The 25,346-nt window shown below is 52.5% G+C and overlaps 1 protein-coding gene across 2 annotated transcripts in view; it reads right to left on the bottom strand.

Annotated features, from left to right (window-relative positions):
* Positions 1-885: 885 nt before the first annotated feature.
* Positions 886-25,346, bottom strand: part of POLR1A (RNA polymerase I subunit A) — an 89,338-nt gene continuing 64,877 nt past the window's right edge. The window contains exons 21-34 of one of the 2 annotated variants that reach the window (XM_024241989.3): positions 25,049-25,131; positions 23,910-24,075; positions 22,761-22,982; positions 21,676-21,890; positions 20,419-20,586; positions 19,353-19,488; positions 18,726-18,883; positions 13,681-13,807; positions 12,289-12,399; positions 11,347-11,652; positions 10,213-10,413; positions 8,606-8,723; positions 7,895-8,059; positions 886-7,552 (exon numbers count right to left, since the gene is read on the bottom strand). In XM_024241989.3, the coding sequence (XP_024097757.2) occupies positions 7,452-7,552; positions 7,895-8,059; positions 8,606-8,723; positions 10,213-10,413; positions 11,347-11,652; positions 12,289-12,399; positions 13,681-13,807; positions 18,726-18,883; positions 19,353-19,488; positions 20,419-20,586; positions 21,676-21,890; positions 22,761-22,982; positions 23,910-24,075; positions 25,049-25,131 (2,277 nt within the window). In that variant the 3' untranslated portion in view covers positions 886-7,451. 2 annotated transcript variants of the gene reach the window in all.

Here is a 25,346-nt window from a genome sequence, read left to right as displayed (position 1 = left end):
ACACAATGCAGGGACTGTGCTGAATTCTTTACCTGGCTTGGGAGAAAAATGTTTTAGCACAGTGACAAAAGGTTATCTATATCTATAGTAAATACAATTCTTTAAAATTGACAAAAGCAATACCAATAACCCAATAGAAAAATGGGCAAAGGATACAAATAGGCAGTTCTCAGAAGTGCAAATCAGAATAACCAATAAACATGTGAAAAGATGCTTAGATTTATTAATAGAGAATTGCAAACTGAAGTACAAATGAGGCTGGGCATAGTGGCTTACACCTGTAATCCCAGCACTTTGGGAGGTGAAGGCAGCAGATCATGTGAGCTCAGGAGTTTGAGCCTGAGCAACATGGTGAAACCCCGTCTCTACAAAAAAATTAAAAAATTAGCTGGGCATGATGTTGTGTGCCTGTAGTCCCAGCTACTTGGAAGGCTGAGGTGGGAGGGTTGCTTGGTCCTGAGACTTTGAGGCTGCTGTGAGCCGTGATTGCGACCCTGCACTCTAGCCTGGGCAACAGAGTGAGACCCCGTCTCAAAAAAAAAAAAAAAAAAAGATGCCACTGTTTCATCTGTCAGAATGGCTAAAATGTAAAAGATTCCACTTTGTAAAATAAACAATGTTAACCCGCATCTATGTGTATGTGGCAGGGTTTCCTCAGCCTCGGCATTATTGATATTTGGGGCTGGACAATTCTTTGCTGTGGAGACTGTCCTGTGGACTGTAGCTTAGCAGCATCTCTAGCTTCCACTCCCTAGATGCCAGTAGCACCTCCCTCCAGTAGCAACCAAAAATGTCCGCAGACACTGCTGAATGTCCCCTGGGAGGCAAATTGCCCCAAGTTGAGAACCACTTAATATATAGGTAAACATGTATAGTTCTGTGCAATTTAATGAACACAATTAATTTTATCACCATTTTACATAAAAGGAAACTGAAGTGCATTTCTTAGGGTCCCACTGTAAGTTGAGGGCCTGAGATTCCAAGAAAAGTCTTATTTCGGAGCTCAGTGTCTTGCCCAAAACGCAGCCTCACTGCTCAATCACATTCTTGACGTTTGATTGGCTGAATGCACGTGGAACATCAGGTTCGTGTTTCCAAGCAAGAATCATGGGTTGGGGAAGGCAAGTGTTTACTGTGGTCCAGCTGAGGACTGTGGTGTCTGCAACTCTGTCACATGGGAGGCTACAGGCCCGGGGCTGGCTGGGCTCCCGTGAAAACACCGTGGCAGGCAGCCAGTCCGGAAGGCAGCATCTGGCAGGGCCTCCAGGCCTTCTGAGTAAGGAAGACCCCGGCTTGCAAAAGACATAGAGGCAGCACTGTGACTGGAACTGCACAGCCACACCTATATCACCTACACTAAAGGGCAAAGGGCCAGCAGCCAGGGTGGAAGCGGGGGCAGGAGGTGGGGAGGGGATGGCTGGACTCCTGATTCTTTTTCAGTTTCCCTCCCTTCTGGCCGCTGAACACCCAAGTACCTCCCCACTGTCCTCTCCACTCTGTCCTTCCTACAAAGCACCCTCTAGAGTGCAGCCAGCTGGGCAAAGCATAGTCCTATGGGGGCAGTGTGCATGTGCATAGGAAGCCTGCTGGGTACCTCAACCTTTGGTCTGATCTTGAAGGGGGTGAACTGGCTTGTTTGGGGCAGAAGACTACAAGTTCTGTGAGGGCAGGGCCCACAGAGCTGGTGCATCTTAGGGTGCCTGGGACACAGTGGAGCTCAAGGCTGGATGGATGCAGCATGGGGGAGGGAATGGCGAGGATGGGCATGGTCAGGTATCTGTCGGTTGGAACAAACCTCCCAGGCCGTTGAGTCCAACTTGCACGAAGATAGTCACCGAGGAGCTGCAGTGACACCTGAGCCTGTGAATAAACCAGGTCCTATCAGGGGGCAGTGTGCACGTGCACATGAAGCCTGCTGGGTACCTCAACCCAGGCAGTTACCCAGTTACCCTGCTGGGTAACTCAGAGTTGAGTTAAACCCTGTTCCTTGATGACCACTCGTGGTAGGACAGCGATGCAGCTTAAAGAACTTAAGGAACGAATCTGATTAAATAATTATGATTTAGCATTTTAAGTGGAAACCTCTCATGGAGCTGCTTGTAGGAAACGCTGGCTGGCTGAGTTCCCTCCTTCTGCCTCTGCCCCTGCTGGCAGGGACTTTTAAGTTGGACAAATGGCCTCGCTGTGCTGGGCTGGCAGAGCTGCAGGCCTCCAGGTTTCTGCTGGAAGCATCATCCCTTTCTTCTTTCAGGCTTTGTTGAGCCCCAGGTGGAGCTGATGGTGGCATCCTTTGGACCCCACTCTAAAGTCCTTGCAGACATCTGTCATGGCACGATGACAGCTTTACTGCACATGCACTCACTTGAGGGCAGAGATCAGATCTTAAGATCTTACTGCAGAAACCTAGGGCCAGTGACTCACTCCTTGAGATGTCATCGTACCGATAGGTGGTGATGGTGGCTGTGCATTTCCACAATTTAGGGCTTTTTCTGTCTGTGGCTCTCAATTCCACTGCAGCTTAGACTCTCTTGAAGATCTTCTAATGCCTAGGCCATACTCCAGGCCAATAAAATCAGAATCTGGGCAAGGCCTTGGGATCAATCTTTTTTTCACTCTTGTCACCCGGGCTGGAGTGCAGTGGTGCGATCATAGCTCACTGCGGCCTTGAACTCCTGGGCTCACTTGCTCCTCTTAACTCAGCCTCCTGAGTAGCTGCGACCACAGGCACATGTCACAACACCTGGCTAATTTTTGTAGATACGGGGTCTCACCGTGTTGCCCAGGCTAGTCTGAAACTCCTAAGCTCAAGTGATCCTCCTGCCTGGGTCTCTTAAAGTGCTGGGATTCTAAGTGTGAGCCACTGTGCCCGGCCAGAATCAATCTGTTTTTGTTTTTTTTTTTCCTAAGACGGAGTCTCACTCTGTTGCCCAGGCTGGAGTGGTGTGATCTCGGCTCACTGCAACCTCCAACTCCCCAGTTCAAGTGATTCTCCTGCCTCAGCCTCCTGAGTAGCTGGGTGAAACCCCATCTCTACTAAAAATACAGAATTAATCTTTTTAAAAAGCTCCCTAAGTGTTTCCAAGGTGCAAAACTGAAAGCCTCTAAGTGGACTTTGGACGGAAGTGGGGTGGAGGTTGATGGTGTAGGAACTTTGGAATTTTTGACTGTAGCTATTTTGGTGGTTGTGATTGAAGTAAAACTGCACCAGGGTCAGGAGACCTGCAGTAGGCCCAGCAACTATGTGACCTATCTAAACTACACAACCTCAAGGGCAGGCTGTGGTACGGGGCTGCCCCATGAGCCATCTGCAGAGGTGGTACCACTCCAAGATGAAAGACTCAACGAACCAGCCTTTAATGACCAGTCTTTTCTATTTCAAGAGCAGTCTGGACTCCGACAGCCCCTGATTCAGGTGCAAACTAAAAATTTTAAGATTGGCAAGCAACAGACACTCCTTAAGTGGTTCCTAACTCTCCACAGGTGCAGAACACTTAAGGGTCCCAACATCTGATTGAAACACAGCCCACACCAAACCACGAGATGGCACCTCATACACATTAGGGTGGCTACTATTAACAAGGACAAGGATGTGGAGAAACTGAAATTGTTGTACACCGTTGGTGGGAACATAAAATGGTGTAGCTGCTGTGGAAAATGGGACAGCAGCTCCCCGGGGAAAATTAAAGAATTACCATATGATCCAGCAATTCCACTTCTAGGTATATGTTCAAAGGAAAGCAGGGTCTGAGATTTTTCTTTTTTTTGAGACGGAGTCTCACTCTGTCACCCAGGCTGGAGTGCAGTGGCGCAATCTCGGCTCACTGCAACCTCCACCTCCTGAGTTCAAGCGATTCTCCTGCCTCAGCCTCCCGAGTAGCTGGGATTATAGGCGTGCACCACCATGCCCAGCTAATTTTTGTATGTTTAGTAGAGATGGGGCTTCGCCATGTTGGCCAGGGTGGTCTCGAATCCTGACCTCAGATGATGCGCCTGCCTCGGCCTCCCAACATACTGGGATTACAGGTGTGAACGCCCGGCCTGGCCTCAGATATCTGTATATCCATGTTCAATGTTCACAGCGTTATTTGCAACAGCCAAGAGGTGGAGGCAACCCAAGCATCCACCAACAGATTAGTGATTAAACAAAATACAGTATATACACATGATGAGGTATCAGCAGCCTCAAGCAAGAAGGCAATTCTGACACATGCTACAGCATGGATAAACCTTGAGGACATTATGCTAAGCGAAACAAGCCGGTCACAAAAAGACATGCTGTACTTTTCCACTTGCATGAGGGACCTAGAGAAGTCAAATTCATAGAGACAGAACGTAGAACAGTGGTTGCCAGGGGCTGGGGAGGTAGAAGGAATAGGGAGTTAGTGCTCAATGGGTACAGACATTTGTACACATTATTTGGGGGTAGGGCAAAGTGAAGAGAAAAGAAGGTTCAAGTTCCAGACTGGGGATGAGACAAGGTGCTTCATCCCTTCCTCGGTTTTATTCTTACTCAATGCAGGATAGAAAATGTTTCAAAGACTCACAGGAATATCTGTGGGAATGCTGATATTGTTTCTGGTGAGAACCCAGAAAACAGACACTAAAAACATTAACTGGCCAGGCACGGTGGCTCACACCACCCAGCACTTTGGGAGGCCACAGTGGGAGGACCACTCGAGCCCAGGAGTTTGAAACCAGCCTGAGCAATAAACCAAAACCCCTGTCTCTACAAAACAAATAAAAAAACTGTTAGAAGCAAGCAAGTAGGTATGGATATCACCCCAAAGGGCAAGGTGAGAAGGATGTCCAAACAGTAGCTAGCTAATGGCATTTCAGGATTCTGAAAGAACTCATAGCTCTGGCCGGCACGGTGGCTCACGCCTGTAATCCCAGCACTTTGGGAGGCTGAGGCAGGCAGATCACCTGAGATTAGGAGATCGAGACTAGCCTGGCCAACATGGTGAAACCCCATCTCTACTAAAAATACAAAAATTAGCCAGGCGTGGTGGCGCATGCCTGTAATCTCAGCTACTCGGGAGGCTGAGGCAGGAGAATCGCTTGAACCTGGGAGGTGGAGGTTGCAGTGGAGCCAAGATCGCGCCTTTGGACTCAGCCTGGGTAACAAGAGCAAAAGTCCATCTCAAAAAAAGAACTCACAGCTCTCATGAAAAGTTTGTGAACCCCCCCAGATGATCAATCTCCATTACATTTTGATTAAAAATGACAACGCAGATTAGTCCATGTTCTTGAATCCATCCGTCAGATTTGACTTGGGCCTACTTTCCAAAACTCAGATGCATCCTCAATGGGCACTTACAGTCCTAAGAAGACTCCAAAGCCTCTGCCATCTTAAGCTGCCAAGGCCACTCTCAGAGGCTTCCGAGCATAGAGAACCACCAAAGTGAGCGTGTAATTCCCTAAGGCCACCACAGTGAGAAGTCCTTGCTCATCAGGATGTGCAAGCTCCCAAATGTCTGTTTAAAAACCAGACATGCTGTCTTAATACTTATCCATCAGGAAAGAAACAGGAATAAAACAGCTGCCCAGGAACCATGTGGATGGGTGGGGCAGGAGGGCATCCCTCACATCCCAACACAGGTCGGGGGTCTGATCTAACTGTGATGGTCACAGCCCTGCCAATATGCAGGGCTTGCTCCTTCGCCTCTGCGCCCTCAGTGCCTGGGAGAGATGGAACCCACGGAACCAATACGCATCCATTCACCATGTATCACAGTCACCAGGTTACTCTGTGATCTCCTTTAAGGGCACTCTTGATGTGGAAATCTACACTTGATGTAGAAATCATCAAGTGAATATGGCCTTTAACTCAAAGAATGAATGTCTTACCCTGCAGGCTGGGCCCTCCCTGCCTGCCTCAAAACTGTCATATTCCTCTGTGTCCATGCCTTGGTGAACCTGGCAGACCCTGTTAGGAGGTACTGATTTCTGTCAGGCTTTCCCCAGTGTAGGCCTAGGAGGTGCAGGCTGGGTCCTACTGCATGTCTGTAGGGAGCAACATGGTCACTCTCCCTTGACAAAGCCTCCCTTGATCCCCAACCCTACCCTTAAGGTCACAGCAGCAGCCTCCCCATCCCAGACCAAGGCCAGCACAGCTTCTGCATAAAGGCTTCTGCCCTGTGCCTCTCCTGGCCACAGGGCCAACAGCTAGCTCTGGAAGGAGGTCACTGCAGAGGTAGGCCAGGGGCAGAGGTGGAGGAGGCTGCAGAGGCTGAGTTCTTCCCCCTAAGGCCTCAGACAAGAAAGCACAGGAAGAGGGACCCAAGACCTGACTGTGCCAAGAAAATCCCTGCCCTGGGTTCTCAAATCCAAATGCAGAAACTGCAAACCAAGGGAAAACATTGTTTTTAAAAAACCTAGTTTTTTTTCTTTCCTAACAGCTAGTTCCAATGATGTTTATTACCCGCCCTGAGCTGAAATAACAGTAGACAAAGATAGAAGCAGCTTCTGGTTTTACAAAGCCTTTGTACAAGTCCTTTCTGTCTTTTCTGTCCATGCCAGGGAAATGCGTTGCTGGTGCTAGAGGGAGAGGAAATGTGGATGACCAAGCACAGGGTGGCACAGTCCTCTGGGCTGGAGGCCTGTATTCCTTCCCATAAGCAGGGCCTATGGGGCGTATGGGGCGGAACATAGGCCTCCGCACCAAACTGACAGCAGACAAAAGCCAGGCAACCTGTTCAATCGCCCCAGCAGTGACCTGGGTTCTATGTGTGGGAGTGAACTGCTGCGGCCCTGGAGCGACTGCCCCCAGCCTTGGGGCTGATGTGGTCTAGAAGGACACCTCGCCACACAGTGGCAGGGCCAGGACCCTGGCCAGGCAGAGAGGTTGGGTGGGTGGAGGACTGTGCTACTCTGTACTTGACTTAGGGAAGAAGTCTTGATGGGGACCCTTGTGGACTCTGCCCCCAGGGGCTGGAGCAGCCGGAAGGAGCAGGCCCTGGGCAGCAGGCTCCACGTTCCTGCTCATCGGGAGCCCCCAGGAATCTTGTCTGTTGTCCCTGGCCACTCACAGCAAAAGAACCCCGCTTCCCTACTCCGGAGGTGCCTGGGGTCCTCAGCAGCAAAGCATGGCTTCCCCTTGGTCTTCTCAGTGAATCATGAATCAGGACTTCTCCTTAGGAGTTATGCCACAGAGGCCTCCTGCAGCACAGGTGAGGCCCCAGCCATCTCAGGGGGACTCAGAAGACTTGGTAAACCTTGATAAAAATCCAGAGTCAGGGAAGGGCAAGGATGAGCAACTCTGTCACTTTCCAGGTGAAGCTGGCCCAGCTCAGAGGCCCACTGCTTTCAGGCCCAAGGTCGCTGCTGTGCTCTGTACTGTCACTTGGAACTGCCCTGGATTCCAGTCTCCTGGTCCTCTCATGCAGAAGGCAGGCTGGGCCACGCCCTCGCCACGGGTCCTTGGAGCTGGGCAGATGGTACTGGGGTAGCCGCTATCTCAGGGGCTGCTTGAGCTCAAACAGGCCTGTCCCGCCCTTGACAACCTTCCCGACCACAAGACAGGCAGAAGGAGACCTGAGCTCATCGTGGGATCCTGGCAGAGACACAAGAACACGTGTCAGGGTGTTGAGGTGGAAGTTGGGAATGCCATGAGGGGATTGCGGGGCTGAACACTGAAGCCTCGGGACTCAGGTGGGTCCTGAGTCTCTGAAGCTGGTGGGATCATGAGGCAACCCCGCTTTAGCACTTGAGAGGGGAAGGCCCTCTTCCTGTTCCTTCAAAGCGTAGAGGCAGCTGTGGGGTCTGCTGTTCAGCCCCCTCCAGCTGCCCCAGCTCCCCTCAGATCCCAAGATCCCACTGGTGTGCAAGGAACCATGGAAAGATGCCCATGGGTGGTCAGGAGAGGGGAGGCCAGGGCTTCTGCCCACGCACTAACCCAGCATGGTGGCTTGCTTCAGAAACTGGAAGCTGGTTTCAAACGTCATCTGCTGTAGCGGGGAAGAGTTTGACCGGATCCCAAAGCGATTCAGTGGCTTGTAAACACCCTCAAAGCACATATAATCAGCAACCAGGGAGAGGTGGCGAGGGTCGACCGCGATGCCTGTCAAACGGGAGGTAAAATTAGGAGGGATTATGCAGTGACCATGGGAACAGTCAGCAGACACAAACCAGGCTGCCTCCACATCAGCACATGGCTCGGCAGTTAGACTCTGGGGCTCCCCTGCAGCTCCGCCACCTGCTCACGCTACTTAACCCTTCCCCGTGGTCTGGGGCATCTTTCCCTGACCCCTGCATCCTGCTTCTCGCTTCCTTTCAGCAGCACAGGAAATGAGGATCTAACCGCACTGTTTTCACTTGGGAACTGAAACCCCAAAGGCAGGATGGGGCTAAGTCATCAGTCAGGAGCTTCCTCTAAGGGACCAGCAGATGAGACACCACTGAAGCGGCCTCAGTGATGGGAGACATCACCTCTTCACAGATCTGCAGTCTCCTACAGGTGCACTCACTGCACCCGTGCTGCAGTGCCTGCCTTGGTGCTGGACTGACTCGGTGCTGGACCGACACGGTCCTGACCCTCCTGCCCTGAGCCTTCTGGTGTCCTGGCTGGCACCCAGACCTTGGAGTGTTATCTGCAAGCTCCCCTTACCATACACGGCAAACACATCCTTGATCTCCTTCTCGATCACCCGCAGCGCGGCCTCGATGCCATACGTGTTGGCCATGGCGTGGATGTCGTTGGAGTAGAGGCGGCGCAGATCCAGGACCTGGAGAGAGGAAGGATGGGATTTATTTAGCGGGCCTGGCCTTCTGCTCCCTTCTGCCTGTGTATCTCCCCCTGGCCACTCTCTCTCTCCTTGTGTCTGGCAGCTCGGTACAGCTGATGACAAAGTGGTCAAGAGGTGGCCCAGGATTAGCAGAAGGAAATGGCTAGGCAGAGTTGCTGACGGCTCGCTGGCCGGGGCCCAAGGTCTACATTGTCATTACAAGAATCCAGGGATAACTTTGGACACGCTTTAGATTCAATAGGAAGAAAAGGATTTTTTCTTCTTATTTTTAAACTGAGAGACCTGTTTACTAGGATTAAGGCTTCCCTTAGGAAGCAAGGAAAGTTCCCCTAGCAGCGACACATTACACACCCCTCCAGGGTGCATGGAGTGGGGGCCGGTCAGCCGCACAGGCATGTGCTGGGCCTTACCAAGGGGCCAAGGCTGCGGCTGAGCTGTCTTGGAGGAGCCTCTCACCCTGCACTCTCGGCAGGTGCCAATCCTCCTTGCTCATCCTCTAGGAAGCGTTTGGTAAAAGGGTTCAGGGGAGCAGGAGACTTTGCAGGGTGGTCATTGGTGGGAGCAGAAGTGTACGTGGCAGGGGGAGCTTTGCCAGCCTAGCATAGACTTGTTGGGGGGTTAGGCTAGAGGGCCCCAGTTCCTCAGTGTTCTGTGGGGGAAACCCAGAAAGTTCTGGGAGAGTTGGTGAAGTGGGAGAACTTGGAGACACAGCTCAAAGGACAGATGAGCTGGTGAGCAGGTGGGACAGGAATGCCAGGGCACCTCTACCCCTGGGACCTCCTTTACCAGATAAAGCGAACAGCATCTAGGCAGGTGATGCAGCAATGATTTCTTACAACTCTACTTCAGGAGGGTCTTAATTTCTCTTTTTTTTTTTTTTTTTTTTTTTGAGATGGAGTCTCACTCTGTCCCCCAGGCTGGAGTGCAGTGACGTGATCTTGGCTTACTGCAAGCTCCGCCTCCCAGGTTCTCGCCATTCTCCTGCCTCAGCCTCCCGAGTAGCTGGGACTACAGGCACCCGTCACCACGCCCGGCTATTCTTTTTGTATTTTTTAGTAAAGAAGGGGTTTCACCATGTTAGCCAGGATGGTCCTGATCTCCTGACCTCGTGATCCACCCGCCTTGGCCTCCCAAAGTGCTGGGATTACAGGTGTGAACCACCATGCCCAGCCCGAGGGTCTTAATTTCAAGGAAAAAACTCTACTCAAATTAGCCCGGGCGACTCTGGGTTGGATGAGTTCAGCAGGGTGCTTTACTGGGGACCTGAATGAGGCTAACGTGCCCCAGAATCCCTGGGAGGCGGACGAGGGCACGCACACTTGGTTTGGGGAATGTGGCCTGGAAGCACGAATGGCTCAGGAAGGGCCAGAGTAAATCGCCTAGAGTGAGCCTCCCAGTGGCCGGGTCTTGAGACAACGTGGGGTGAGGACTAATGCTTTGTCCCAGGCCAGCAGACAGCCTGTCTTACCTCTGCATACTTGAACAGCTCTGGGAGGTTGATTCCTTCTGTGTTTAGCACAAGCTCCTTCTCGTTCTTCTTGTTGGTTGTTTCATTCAGGAGGCACCGAGTGATGCCCTTGGTTGCATAGATGACGGCGCCATGGGCCAAAGATACTACCAGGGAGCTCATGTCAAAGTTGATCTTCATCAGAGGGAGCTTCACTGTCACCTGCAAAAGGAGGGAGAGCTGGGTAGGGTGACAGCCACCCCAGTCCCCACAAAGAGGACTGAGGCGAGACTCCTTCAAAACCTTTTCAGGAACTCCCTGGCTTGGGGAAGGTGGTCCTGCTGGGCAAGCCAGCAGGTAGTCTGAACACTGGAGATGGCTGAACTGTGTACAGGTCAGCCATCTCCAGTCCCCCAGATTCAGGGGGAAACAGTGGGGTTGTTTTCACAGCTGTCGGTGACAACGTTGAGATTCACATCCACTCTGCACTGCCCTTAATGTCCTTAAAGACCACAAGGCATGGTACACGTTGTTTCACGCGTGCAATCCCATCAGTGGTTCTTGTTATTACCCCATCACTTGGGAACCACTGAACTGGATCAAAGGAAAGACAAAGCCTAAGTGTGTGCACATGTCTAGGCATCCAGACCATCCAGGCTTTAAGGGAACCATGAAATCCCTAAAAAGATGGTGGCAGGGGCTGTGTGTGTGGGGAACTGAAGTGTCCCTGCCTGAGGGCACGAACAGTGTCTCTACAACACGTGTGGTCCATGTTAACTTATCTGTTGTACTGAAGATTAAAGGAGGTGGTGTATTTGAAAGTACCTAAAGGGCCTGGTAGATCAGTCCTGTGTGTCTTGAAAGATCGGGGAGAACTGGCTTACTAGGGGTTTGAAAATGATACGTGTGGGCCCTTTTTCGGGGCAGAGGGTTTATAGCCATCACCAGATTCCTAAAGGGATCTGGGATTAAAAAGAACAAATGACTCTCGCAGGCCCCAAACAGGAGGCCTGGGTGTGCTCTGAGCGGGAGACCATGGGGAGTGTTGGCTGCCCCCTGCCCAGCTGTGCAGGGGAGCTCAGCAGGCCCCTTCCACAAAGGCACTTGGCCAGCTGGACCGACCACCCAAGCCCTGGCCTGCACGGCCACACTGACCTGGCACCACAGGCTCTCCTCGGTGTCGTACTGGTAGTCATCTATGAACGAGTGGATCTCACGCACAGCCTGGACCCGGCGCTCCACAGCCTCGGGCCCCTGGGGCTCCTGGCTGTGGGTGGATTTCCGGGGCTGCGTCAGGAGGGCGGGAAGGGACGGGTCCTCCTCAGCGCCTGAGCCCACCTCTTCGTCTTGCTCTTGGGTCTTTCGAGCACCTTCCCTGCAGGGATTTCGTTCCTCCTGCATGTCTTCATCGTCGTTCTCCTCGCCCTCCCTCTCCTCCTCTTCCTCACTCTCATAATCAACCTGGCAGAAAAGGGAGCACAGGCTGTGTCACTTGGGGCCCCACCATCTACCTGGACTCTGCCTGTGGAACAAAGACCCCCGCAAAGCCTTGGCTGGCCTGGGCTACCTAGGCCCCACCTGCTCCACAATCCCGGCTCCTCTGCTCCGGCCTGGTTGGTCTTTGTTCTTCCTTTTGCCTTGAGAATGCCACCTCTCTGTCCCACTGAGCACCCCCCAGAGGTGGAGCTCACCCTCACTCGGCCCTCACTGGTGTACCTGCTCACCAGTAAGTTCCCTCAGCCATTATGACAGCAGGGGACTGGTTTGTGGGGAGAGAGAGAGGTATATTTTCATTGTAAAAACCAGAGGCAGCCTGACTTTTTCTTGCCAGAAGCCTGTCTGGGTCCTTGAGTCTGATTCAAGTCCAGGGATGGCCAGATCTAAAAGGCAGCCCTGGAATGGACCCGTGCCAAATTCCCACACTATGAACCCCATCTTCTCAAGAGAGAGATGTGCTGGGCAGGCAGGTGCTGCTTCAGGGTTCCTTGTGGGTTCATGACACAGAGGTGTGGCCTGGGTGCTGGGAGATAATCCCTCCAGGTTAATAGGGAAGGGGGCTGGGACCACAGCCCCTTCACCCCACACAGGGTCTCTCACCTCCTCCTCCTGCTTCTCCTTGCGTTTGGCATCAGAGGCATCGAAGTCCCCCTCCTCAGCTTCAGCATCCACAATGTGCCCCTCCTCTTCTTCATCGCCTTCCTGCTCTCCCTGTGGTTTGTGGGCAAGGAAGAAAAAGATTAACTCCAATATCTAGTGCTCAGTGAATCCATCCATCCACCCACCAACCCATCCATCCATCCATGCCCCACCCTTCTAACCCCTTCCCCCATTCAGCCACCACTCTCCATCCACTTTCACCCAACCCAACCCGTCCAATGGCATCTACTCTGTCCAGTCCCAGATCCCAGGCCTCCTTCCCTTCAGTCTTCATCTTTACATGTACCACTTACTTGCAAAGTTTCATTCCCAAAAATTAAAAAAAAAAAGTGCCAGCACTTGCTTTCTTAGAAGAAGATGGTGTAAAATATTGTTCCAAATATTTTTGAGCAAACCCAGTTTCAGGTGGGGATGAGGAGGAAGGGTTATCTTGTAGAATACTGAGTATCTCTTCCTTTCTCCTCCTGAACTGGGCTCCTACATTTTTATACTCTCCTTCTGGGTGAATTAAGAATCAAGACCAGGCAGCATTCTAAAGATAGTCTACACCTGCTTGTGCTTGAGTGCGCTAGCAGGTGAACTCATGGAGCAGGAGAGACCTAGCATTTTCCCTGGTGTAGGCCAGCCCCTCATTTTAGGGGTGAGAAGACAGACCCAGAGAAAGGTGACACAACTGAGACCACACAGCTGGTTGGGGGCAGTCCCAGTCCACATCATCCCCAACCCAAGCAGGCTCGCTGCTGGCTCAGATGGCACCCAGGGATCTGCTCCCACACCACCCTCAGGTCTGGCCTGCTCCTGGGTCTCCTGGCAGATGTCTGATTATTTATTCCTGGACTATTTTGCTCCTACTGGTTTTTCCTTCTTCTTCCCCTTTTTATCACTGCTGCCCAACTTCCCTGCTTCCAGATACCTCTCTGGTCCCTGCCAGTGCCCTGGTGGGCCTCAGTTCATCTTGCCCGGGCAAGTCGAAGGCAGAGCCAAAGGAAACCGGAAAAAGAACTTTCAAAGGCTCGGCGCACGCCATGACCTCGAGCCCCTCCTCAGGATGAAGACCAGTTACGGCAGGGTCTTGGAGAGCAGAGCTATGATGCGGAGGCCTGCCCCGGGGCTGGCTACACCATGCTGCCTGGCAGCCTCGCCTGCCTGGTCCATCACGCCAAGAAGTGAATGCTGCTTCTGGGCTCTCAGAACAGCAGGTAAAAGCTGAGATAGGTAGGAGATGGGCCAGCACTAGGACGGGGCTGGAGGAGCACAGAGAATAGGCACAGAGCCTGCCCAGTCTGGGGGCTGTCCCTGTGCGACCCTAGCGACCCCCGGGGACTCACTCACCCGACTCCTCCCTGACTCCCCAGCATTGTCCAGATCCCGCTGCGTAGCTCTTCGAGTATTTACGTTCCTGAAGGCTGATGCTTTATTATTCTTCTTTTTGATGGATTCCATCAGAAGTTTAAAGAATCTAAAACAAGAAGAAAGCCACAAAGCCCTGTGCAGTACCAGCATGTCCAGCCCTGCCCTCATTTCGGGGATAGGACGCTGAGGGATTCCCACAGGGGATCAGTGCATGGGATGGAGGCCCAGCCTCTCCTAGCCGCTCACTTGTCCCTACCCGTTGTTTTGGAACCGTCTCTGGTGTGTCAGGAACACCGGTTCCACAGCCCAACAGGCCTGGTCTCAATAGGTGCACTGCCACTCTCGGGGTATGAGTAGGACAGGCAGCTTCCTCAGCTTTAAGCCCCATTGTCTAGAAAATATGGGAATTACTATGTATTCTGCAATCTTATTTGCTAACGATGAGAAACAACCCTATGTCTGATTCCTCTCACAGCGCTTGGCAGAGTGGGTGCTTGGTGAAGGACAGTTGTAGGTGCCGCTGTGGTCGCCCTCTAACAAGGAAGGCAGAGTCTACTGCAGGAGAGGGGAACCCCACCCAGGACTAGGACCTTCCCCTGCCCACCACCTGCAGCATCTCCAGAAGGTGGTGTTGCTCTGGCCAGAGAACTCCCATCTCCTTGGTGTGGCAGCCCCAGCAATGTGACGAAAGAACGAGGACTTCGGAAGTGCTCGTCAAAATTTCGAAGGGCAGGGATAACTTAGCTTGTGGCAATGAATCGTGTCAACAAGTTAGAACCACACCAATTTCAAAGAACCAACTTGAAGCTCAGAACCTGGCCCCCTGCCACTTCCTCCAGAGCCATCTATTTTTAGGGCCTCTTAGGATCCACCCTGTCCCCTCCATACTACTTCTTTCCTCATGTAACCCCTTGCCTGTCTTTTCCAACAGGCCAGAATAGCACACCAAAAAGGGCTGCTTGTGGCTGTGAGAATCGGGTCCGTCACACATCCAGCCAGCCATCCCATTTTCTCTGAGTGCCTATACTGTGCCCAGCATGTGCCAGCCCTGGTGGCAAAGCAAGGACGAAAAGACAGACTCCAGGCCCTCAAGGAGCTTAGAGTCTTCATTTGAAAAAGTAGGCAGGTCAAATGTATACTGTTTTGCTCATTAAAAACAAAAGAATGCCACTCATCTTCCCTAATATTATTTAGTTTTTTTTCTTTTTCCCCCGAGATGGAGTCTCTCTCTATCCCCCGCGCTGGGGTGCAGTGGTGTGACCTCGGCTTACTGCAACCTCCGCCTCCCGGATTCAAACGATTCTCATGCCTCAGCCTTCTGAGTAGCTGGGATTACAGGCACGCACCACCATGCCCGACTAATTTTTCTATTTTTAGTAGAGACGGGGTTTCACCATGTTGGCCAGGCTGATTGTGAACTCCTGACCTCAGGTGATCCACCTGCCTTGGCCTCCCAAAGTGCTGGAATTACAAGCGTAAGCCACTGCACCTGGACCCCGATATTATTTTTTAACTTTTTAAAGGTGTATGTGGTTTGCCCTTGGCAGGAAAAAAAAGCCCCCTCACCCATTAATCCAGAGAAGAGCTTGTTTACCAGGCACTGGGGACAGGAACAGGATGGCCAGATGAGAGAAGGCCGGGCTTGATTTTAGAAAGATACAATTCCACTGGAAAGAGGGGGCGGGAGAGATGTTTCTGTAAGGACAGGTTCAGGTTAAAGTCCTGATCCTGCCACAGACTGGAGAGGAGGGCCTTGATCTCATCTGCAACATGGGATCACTCTCACTCTGCACCCGAGGCTACTGTGCAGAGCAGAGGAGATGGAATGAGGTGGAGTGGGGGTGCGGGACTCAGCTGCTGCCACACACAGGGCTGCTTCCCTCAGCTGGGCGCCCCAGCCTGTCTCAACTTGTGGCAATGTCACGGCTCTGATGCTTTTGCCCCCAGCATTTCACATCCGACCTCAACTCTAACTGCCCATCTGCTCCCTCCACCCCGTGCACCCTTTGGGCCTTTGCTTGAGCGGCTCACCCTGCCAGTAACTTCCCTGGCCAATATCTACCTACTGAAGCTGTACTCATCCTTCAAGGCCAGGCCTCAGCAGCTGTAACTCCTCCAAGAAGCCCTCCCTGATTCCCCCAGTTGGGGATGCTTTCTGCCTTCCCTGCCTCTTTTGGTGACCAGGACTTGTGGAGAACGTAGGAGGGAAGGAGGTGAGGAGGCAGAATGAACGCCTGGTGAGTAAGTGGTAGGCATGTGATCAGTGTGCCAGTTTTCCTGGAGGTGCAATTTGCCCTTCTCTGGTTTTGCCAAGAGCAGGGGAACTAATGGCCCACAGTGACTGCCTTCTCAAGGTTGTGCAGTTCATCAGAATGTAGCAACCGAAAGGGAACAGGAGGGGCAAGGGCAGAGAAGCCTCCCATCCCACGTAAATAATTACAAACAGAGCACATGACCCCTGGCGGTTTCTGAACGCGCCTGGCAACAGCTCCACCACCTGCTGTTTGGAAAGTCAGTTTCACAGAAGCTACAATTACAGACTGTCAGCTGGGTCTTTTCATGGCTGGGGACCAGAAGCCAAAACTTACAGCCCCTAACTCCTAGCTCAGTGCTCTTTCCACTTCACCTCCCCGGCCACCTGCCAGACAATTTCCACCAACAGCCCATGTGACGGGTGCCAGTGCAGAGATCTGGGGGGCCTTCTATGCTTGCATATCTCTACCTAGGGAACCATCTGTCTCGTGTTTTTCTCCAGGCTCTGTCAAGGGTCTCATGACCCCACAGCTGGGAGAAGGGAGGGTGGGGACAAAGAGAAAGAAAAGGAGGGTGGCAGAGAGGAAGGAAGAGGGAGGGAAGGGAGAAAGGAAGGAGAAAAAGCTTCTTGGGGGTTGGCTGCTCTTTTGAAAGTGCACTCACACTTCCTCCCATTTCCTGTGAGCAGCCAGAGGCCTGAACGCAGCTGCTCTGCTGCCTGGGGCCTGACAAAGGGAGTCCAGACCGCACCCAGCTCATCCACTGCCCCATCTTTTAGCTCTGCCTAACCCTTCAGCCCCATTCTGCTGAGTCCTTGAGGCCACCTCCACCAAAAGCTACTGCGCATGGCTTATTTATCACGGCTTTTCAAGTGCACAAGCAAAACACAGGGAGGAGTTGAAAAAGTACTTCACGGCTGGCAACAAGCCAGGGCTGTCCCCTCATCAGGAAGAAGTCTTAAAAAGTGATTTCCTATTTTCAATTCCATGAGGTAATATAAGTAAAAAGAACCCCAGCATGGGCTGGCGCCGGCCTCGTGCCGACCTACCTGCTGGGCAGGCCTGGGCCTCCTGTGAACAGAACTGGGGCAGAACATCTAACTCCGCCCACCCTTAGTTATTCTCAAGAGGCCATGAAATCCGAATTCCCATTTCCCAGAAAACCGCTGCCAGGCCAACACAAATGCCCCCTGCACTTGGTAGTTACGTTCCTCGCTGTTAATTAAGGAGCCGGCAGGCGGGTGCACACAGCACTCCCCTGCCACTATGCCCAGTGCCCAGATAGCATGGAGGACCACTCGACAGAAGGAATGTTCTCAGCCTAGGCCGGCACCAACGCAGGTGCTCCTGAGGCCCAGCCAACAACAACTTCACCCAGGGCTCCTCAACTGGGGCAGGAAGCACCTGGCCAGTGACCCCCGTCCAAAGGACTGAGTTCACATCCAAGCTCCTCCACCCCAAGACCCACCATCCCAAATGCCACCTCCACAGAGGGCTGGCTTGAGGCCAGGCCCCATAAGGTCAGAGGGCAGAGGGCTGAGGGCAGAAAAGGCCTACTGTGTTGCCCACGCCTGCCCGTGACTCGGCGACGAATGGGCATGGCTCAGTATGTGTTTGTGGGATGGCTGAGTGCAGGGAGCTTTCTGCTTCTGCTCTGTCATTGCTTCTCTATCTGAGCAGCTCCCAGAAGACCCGAGAACTGGTCTAGATTAAAGGCAGTGGTCAGTGGCCTGTGGCCAGATCCTGCAACAGATGAGAACCATCTGGGCCTTACTGGGCTTTTAAAAACACATGAATTAGTTGCTGATGTTTAAAAGTCAGGAGACCTCAATTATATAAAAGCAAAGGCAAGTAAACAAGTGACCCAAGAAAGAAAAAAAAAGTAGGGGGTGGGAAGCTTGTTTTCTCTCCTTTTAAATCAAAAGATGTGGCCCGCCTGGCCTCCATTCCTGCATGGTAACAGGTGCCCCTTGACACAGGTTCCACACTCTTCGGTCTGCTGGGGGCCTCCAAGCCTGCTTCACTGGCCTGTCACCTGCTGGGTTATGCAGCCTGTTTGTGTTCACACTTCACCGTCTAGGGTTAGCCGGTGAGTCAGAAGTGCTTCGTGGGCTCTTCTAGGCTTGCCCCAGTCCCCAAAAAGCCCATCCTCCTGCTCCCCGGAACTCAGCATTGTGGCCTCTGCTTTTCAAATATCTAACAGTAACTTGAACTTGAGACAAAAGTTCCTTCTCCCTACTGGACAGGAACTCGGGACAGGAACTCAAATTTCTCTGGAGGCAATCCTGGTTATAGAATGGAGATCTAACAGCAGCACGCCACCCGCACATTGTTCATTATTCACAGAATCTAAATGCATCAGGAACCACATTATACTGCCTGGAGTAACACCCTAGCAAACATTAACAGCATGTGCTGCTCTGACACCACAGAAGCACCGCTTTGATGGTGCTCCCTTCTCTTTACCACACCCACATTTCCATGTCTTAATGCCTGCAAGCCCCAGAAGACAACAATCCTGACGTCAACTCAAGAGAAGAAATGGGCTCAGGGAGTGACGTGTGGCTAATAAAGTCACACCCACAAGCCAGATTGGGGGTCAGGTTTCCAGATCAGGCTGCAAGGCCCTCTGTTTCCTAAACACTTCCCTTGAAGGGCTCATTTGGGCAAAGGCACTCAATCTCTAGGAGACTTGTGGCTAGGTGCTTCCTGCCCCAGTTCATGCGCATTCTCTGGGTCAAGGTCAATGACAATCACAGCCTGAGCCCTGACCTTGTTTCCATGAAGCGCAGGATGTCCTCGGGTCTCAGGCACTTCTCCTGCTGGTAATACGCATGTGGCAGGAACTGAAACCGCAGCTGGTACACCCGGAATTTGTTCTGTTTTTCTTCCATACAGAAGGACTCCTGGACGTCAATTTTTTGCAACACCTGGAACCAGACAGACAGAGAGAACTTGCCTTGTTCAGGTCCTAGGTGACTGTGCAATGTGAGTGGGTTACGAGACCCAAGAGTTTACAGAGACAGCAGCTGAGACCACAGGCCAAACCCCAAAGAAACCCTGGTGAGCTATACTGGTGTGGATCTGCTGGGGGGCCCACAGCCTGCAGTCACCTCCAGAGAGTGGCCCGAACCTCCTAGGAGTGGCCTCAGCAGAGCGGGTAGGCAAACTCAGGAAATGGTTTATTTTTCAGGCATAGGAGGACGCTGTGGAACTAATGACTCTCTTAAAAGCTTCCTGATCCAGCTCTGTTCAGCACCTGGCAGAGACAGCTTCTCTCTCATTGGTGGGAATCTGAGCCTAGGGTCAGAGCAGTAAGCAAAGCCTGTTCTTCACACATGGGGAGGATATAGGAACATGCCTTCATCCCGTCTGCAACCCGGGAAGGAGAGACGTTACCTCCCCTAAGCACACCCTGGTGAGTTGCTTCTTCAGGCTTTTCACTCTCTTCAGAGCTTTCTTGGTGTTGAGCACCGGCACGCTCATCATGGGCGTCTTGATGTTGGCGCTGGCCACCATGAGAATCTCCCGCAACCTGTCACAGAATAAGGGCACATCCAATCATGAGTGGCAATCAGACCTTCTGTTTGGGTGCAGCTTCTCCTAATGATATCAGAGTTCTTCTGGGATCCGAGAGAGGCCTGGGGATCTCACAGGGATAATATGCTAGATCAAAGAATCCCAGCTCTGGCCCCGTGTGCAACAGTAAGGGACTCCCCTGTCAGTTTCCTCCCTGGAGCGCCCACTCCTTGTGCTCAGGGCTTTGTCTGATTCTTGTTTCTTATCACCTGTGCCTTGCAAACAGCGGGTGCCTGCTGACGCTTACTGAATGAACAAGCGATGCAGGGAAGGCAACTAGCACTCACAGTGCTCCTGCTGAGCTCAGCCAGCCCTCACTGCCCGGATGTGTAGTGGGTCCCAGCCTCTGGCCTTCCACAGAAGGACCCCCTGAGGTTTGGAAAGTGAGGTACCTGTCCAGAGTCTTTCTGCTAGAAAAAGGCAAGGCCAGGGACTGAATGCAGATGGGTCTGACCCCACACTTGTTCCCCTTGTCCAGTGCATGTATTTACCTGAAGGGCCAGGGCCCAGGGCCACGTGGGGGCACGGTTCCCCTGGAGTTGGGCAACCAGGCACCTTGTGTGGGGCTTGTTAACAGTGTACGTTCCTGAGTCCTTCCCCCAGCAGTGTGCAGTCTCACAGGCATCCCCAGGAACTTGGATGCAGGAGTTGGCAGAGGGATAAATGGAGATCCTACCAGGCCTGGGCACCAAAGAAACCAGCCGGGCTCTGGAAATTCTAACCCTGATCTCCACTTTAATGAGACCCTGTCCCTCTCTCACACAGACACACTCTCTCACTCACACACACACACGCACACACACTCAGTCACTCCCTCTCATTAAATGGCTCCTTCTCCAGGAGAGGCTAGGACAGACCCCACCCCGTGCTCCCTTGTGCCCCACACCTTGGAATGCCCAGGGTGACGTTCATCTCGCCTCTGCCTGCAAAGTGGAAGGTGTTGAGGGTCATCTGGGTGGAGGGCTCTCCGATGCTCTGGGCAGCCAGCAGGCCCACGGCCTCACCCGGCTCACACAGTGAGCGCTGCCACTTCAGCTGCAGCAAGGTCCTCAACCTAGAGACGGTGGTGGGGGGTCGGGGGTGGGGGGAGTGGCAGGGGTCAGGAACAGACACCACAGACTGTCAATGCTGCCCGAAACCAGAAACCTGAAACCTCTACCTCTTTCTGGACTCGTTTTTCCTAGGCAAAAGATCCCTCTAATCTTCAAATTCCCACCAGTGACCCTGAGATGTCCTGAAATTACACAGCACAGATCCCAGCTGGGTGGCTGAAGCTCTAGACATTCATGCTTGAACTCTTCATGTTTGCCCCCAGAATGTCACATGTCCACTCTGGGCCTGTTACCACAAGCCCCCTAAGCAGGAGAATTTCTGGGTTCATTATTCACTTTTTCCTTTATCCATTCTTTCTTCTCAATTATGACAATTTGGAGACAGCTTAAACCTCCTGCTATAAAAATTAGAAAGAGGTTCACTAGGCCATTATGGGGATGGGGGTGATGAGAGTGTTTATATTTTTAGTTAGTGCAAATGGCTGCAGACCACATCAGAAGTATTCATGCTGCACAATTCTGTAATTTACTAACCATTTTTCCTGTGAAGCCTGACCCTGTAAGAACAGCCACTAGCAGCAATGAGCTACACTGTGCGTGTGTGTGTGTGTGTGTGTGTCTGTCTGTCTGTACTAGTCCAAACTGAGGCCTTCAAATGGAACCCAAAGCTCAAAGGATCACTGAAGTAATCAGATCCAAGGCCTCATGAAAAGTTAAGACCTGGTGTCCCTGGGCATGAATGACCTGCCCTGGGTCACACGGTTGGCAGCAGGTGAACAGTGACCAGATTCCCTGACTCTCAGTCAGCCCCACCCACCACACCAAACCCAAGAGAGCAGACGTTCCTGCAAGCCTCTGTCCCAGCAGACCACTATCCCTATCTTGGCCCAGATGGGGGTGTCCACTCCTGCCTCCCTTGCACTTGTTCACTCCTGGGCCCTCGGGGCTTGTGCGGTGCCCCTGGCTGTCTTACTGCCCTCCCTCTAGCTGGAGTCTCAAACCCAGGAGGCAGCCCTCTTCTGGAGTGGGTAGGGCAGGGGCTAGGAGGCAGATTCTCCTGCACATGTTGTGCAACAAATCACTGTCAATACCTGTCGAGAGAAAGCTCTGATTTCTCATAACTCTTCTCTGTTTGAGCTGCCCACTCTTGACTGTAGTCATCAACCTTTGTTTCAAATGTTTCTGACACTGATGCAAAGTAGATGTCAGGACGCCAGACAGACAGACTGGGGTCAGGACAAATGGCCGCCTTCTTCTGGTATTTCCTTCGGCTTTCCTCATCCAACTCATACCACATCCTTAGCATCTGAACAGAAGGATGGGTCTCAGCTATGTGGGAGGGATACCCAGTAGCATAAGAGGGATCAAAAGCATTGGCTTCCAATAAGAATAAAGGGAGACAGAAAGAAACCTGATTGCAATGAGAAACCATCTCCCCATTTAAAACGGGGAGAGACTTCAACCTGTCCTAGGGCACCCTGCTTGACTACAAGCCTAGCAGCTCTTCATCCTGGCCCATTCAAGCCCAGGGAGGGCGAGCATGTAATTTACTGAGCAAACTGAGCTTCTTTTAGAGTGAAACAGGAGACTGTTATGATTAGGCTAGGACAAGAGGCAAAGCCACAACTGTCTCAGGCCAGCTAGGATGCAGTCACTGTGCTGGATCCACGGTTATTTCTGGATCCAGGCTCTTTCACACGCTCTGTGCCCTCAAGGCTGTCCCAAAGTGACTGCTTCAAAGAGATCCCCTGCTTCCAGCTCCCAGGTGTGCTTGGCTGATGGGAGGCACCAGCAGCAGAGGGAAAGGCAGGAGGAAGGGGATCCTGGTATTTATCCCCAACCCCCCTCTAGTGGGTCTCTACCCAGGGCTCTGTCCAGTGGCCCTAGCACATAGCCGTCCTCTCTGTTTCTCATGACTGCTCCCCATTCCTTCACACCTGGGATCGTGGGGAACCCCACAGTCACAGGCCCCAGTTAGTTCCCCTAAACCCTGCCTACACCCTTGTTAAGAGTCCCCACCTTACATTCCCATTTGAGAGCCATTCTGTTCTGACTGAAGGTGAACAAAGCTGAAGTTCATGATTCTACCTTCTCTTAGGAAAACAGCCCCTCATCCCTCACCCACTGACTAAGCCTGGACGTGCTGGACATTAAGGACACCACCTCCCTGCATCACCTCCTGAGTCCCGGGACTGCGGCCATTGCGGTTTTCACTCTCAAGGTTCAGGGCTTTCACAGCTTCCTGAATTTTCTGGGAATAACTCAAGAAGGCGCCTCTTCTCAGCAGGGTGTTGGGGTGCTTGCTTTGCCATTTTTTGATAGCTCTGAAGTGGCAGAGAGCTTTTTTGGGATCTGCTCTGGATAAAACTTCATGGAGATGCTGTGATTTCATTATCACCTAAACAAACAAACAAATCACACACATGAGATCAAAGAGATGAGGGCGGGACAAAGGGCCATGGAGCACAAATTCAGGGGACCCAGGTGGCTGGTGTGAAGCCCTCATGATGGGGCCGAGCACCCACTCTCAGAGAGGCTGAGCATCCATTGTTAATCAGGGCCCTCACTTTGTGCAAACCAGATTTGGGAACCAATGGTCTTGGGAGCAGAGGGAGACACAAGAAAGAAAGCAGCACACTCAGAGCCCCTCCAGGAGCACAAGGGAGTTTCTGGGAAGAAAGGAAGAGGGGAAGAGTGATGGCCAAGCTCGGGGATAGGAACCAGGATGGAAAGGACTCAGCACCAGAGCACAACCCTCAATTCTATCATCAGCTCGATGACCTTGGGCAGGTCACATCGGTTTCAGTTTCCCTATCTGCCAAGTGGGGTGACTGCCCAGTCCACAGTGATGGTCACTACAAGGGCAATAAGGTATACAATGAAAATCATGAGTTTGTGTCTGATGGGCCCATGTTCAAATGCTGGCTCCGCCACTCACCGACTGTTTACTTATGTTTTGATACTCAGTTACCTCAGCTGCAAAATGGGCAGAGTAATGCCTACTTCCCTGGGTTGCAGTGAGGAGGAAAACGGATAATATTGATAGTGTGCTTTAGCTGAGGGCCCAGCACACGGCAAATGCCCCAAAGAGTAGGTATTATTCCAGAGGTGCTTGTGCCCTCCAGCCACCTCAGGTGATGAAAGTTCACAGGCTTTGAAATTGTCAAGTGTTTCAGGGCATTGACTGGTGTCTTATAAACCCTTCTCACTCTACTTTTCAACGGCCACTTGGACTGGGTTGCAAAGCTCAGCGCATTCCAGGTCTCTAACCTCAGTAGGGGAGGCCCACTGCTCGGCCCCCAGGCTCCGGGGTCTAGCACACTACCTCGTAGTTGCTGGCCAGGAAGGGGAACTGCTTGGGCTGCAGGAACTGTGTCTTGGGGATGTCCAGGCCATCCTCCCCATACAGGAACTGCACCACACTGCCGTCGCTGTCACGGACCGTGAGATCATACTGCACGACCAGCCCCTCCAGGTGCTTGATGATGCACCTGTAAGCACACCATCGGCTCAGTCCCCGCCGGCCCATCACCTTCCCAGGGCAGCCTCTGATGAGGGTTGGGGGCAGTGGAGGGAAGGGAAAGGGGGGCTGCTGTTCTGCAGGCAAACAAGACTTCAGAACACGCTGGATCCAATGCCCCGGGGTCTGGGCTTGCTCCAGTGTCCCCCAGCCAGGGGCTGCATTTCCTGATGGTTTTCTAGGAGGAAGAGGCTGCAGCCATGTTACTGAGAGGCTTGGCTGCCACCCCTAGACCTGGGCTCCCATCTAGCCCCAGCTGCTGAGATGACTGCCTGCCCCTACACTCTCCTGCAATGCAGAGCTCCCCAGAGACCAGTGTCCTTAGAACCACAAGGCGGGAGAAGCAGGGGAGCTGTCAAGGATTCTCAAACTTGGTGAGCCCAGGGATTGCCAAGGACACTAAGGGGTAGTGGGAACCAAATGCTGATGTGAATCCCTCCGCTGGCGGCCTTTCTCCTCAGTTTTATCGCAACTTCTCCTGCTCTCTGCCCTGGTCCTAGCCCCTTTGCTTACCTCTCCTGACACTCTACCTAGGTTTCCCCTCCTGCCACCCTAACAGGGGGCTTCCCAGGAGTCACTGTCCCTCCACCCCAAGCTGTGGGGACAGAGCTCAATGCTAGTCACTACTGTCTCGGCAGCTGAGCCTTCTAGGAAGCAAGACAAGCTTGCCACTGCCCAGGACCTTCTCCCACAGCCATAGCTTCCCCCAGAGAATGGCAGACCCTCAGAACACAGAGCCCTTTGTATAAGCCTCTGAGCTCATGCTCTACCGATCCTGCGAAGGGGAAGAGTGTTTGCTGCTTTCTGTCTCAGGCCATTCATGGAAACTTTCCAAAAGATTTTTCATCCAAGCAATCTTAAATGAGCTGTTGATATAATGTGAAAGACGATGGGAGGAAGGGCCCTGGCACCCTACCTCAAGGGGCACGGCAGATACATTTTACCTTTGGAGATAGCCTGAGCGGCTGGTTTTCACAGCAGTGTCGACCAGGCCCTCTCGTCCTGCCATGCAGTGGAAGAAGAACTCCTGCAGAGAATGGGACCCAGGTCCCAAAGGTGACAGTGAGGACAGTGCGCTTCTGGAAGGGCTCAGGCCAACACCTCCAGCAGCCTTTCCTGACCAGACAGGCCACTCCCTTCCCTGATCTCCTAGGACTTTTTGACCTCGACAGCTACAGTAGCCCCCAGTGTCTTCTGCCCTACCCTGTAGGGCAGTCATAGTTCACCTACAATTAAGCCTAG

Source organism: Pongo abelii, chromosome 12 (assembly GCF_028885655.2).
Source record: "Pongo abelii isolate AG06213 chromosome 12, NHGRI_mPonAbe1-v2.0_pri, whole genome shotgun sequence".
In the NCBI taxonomy this organism is placed as follows: domain Eukaryota; kingdom Metazoa; phylum Chordata; class Mammalia; order Primates; family Hominidae; genus Pongo; species Pongo abelii.
Note: the sequence above shows the minus strand (reverse complement) of the source record. Positions and strands in the feature narration are given on the sequence as shown.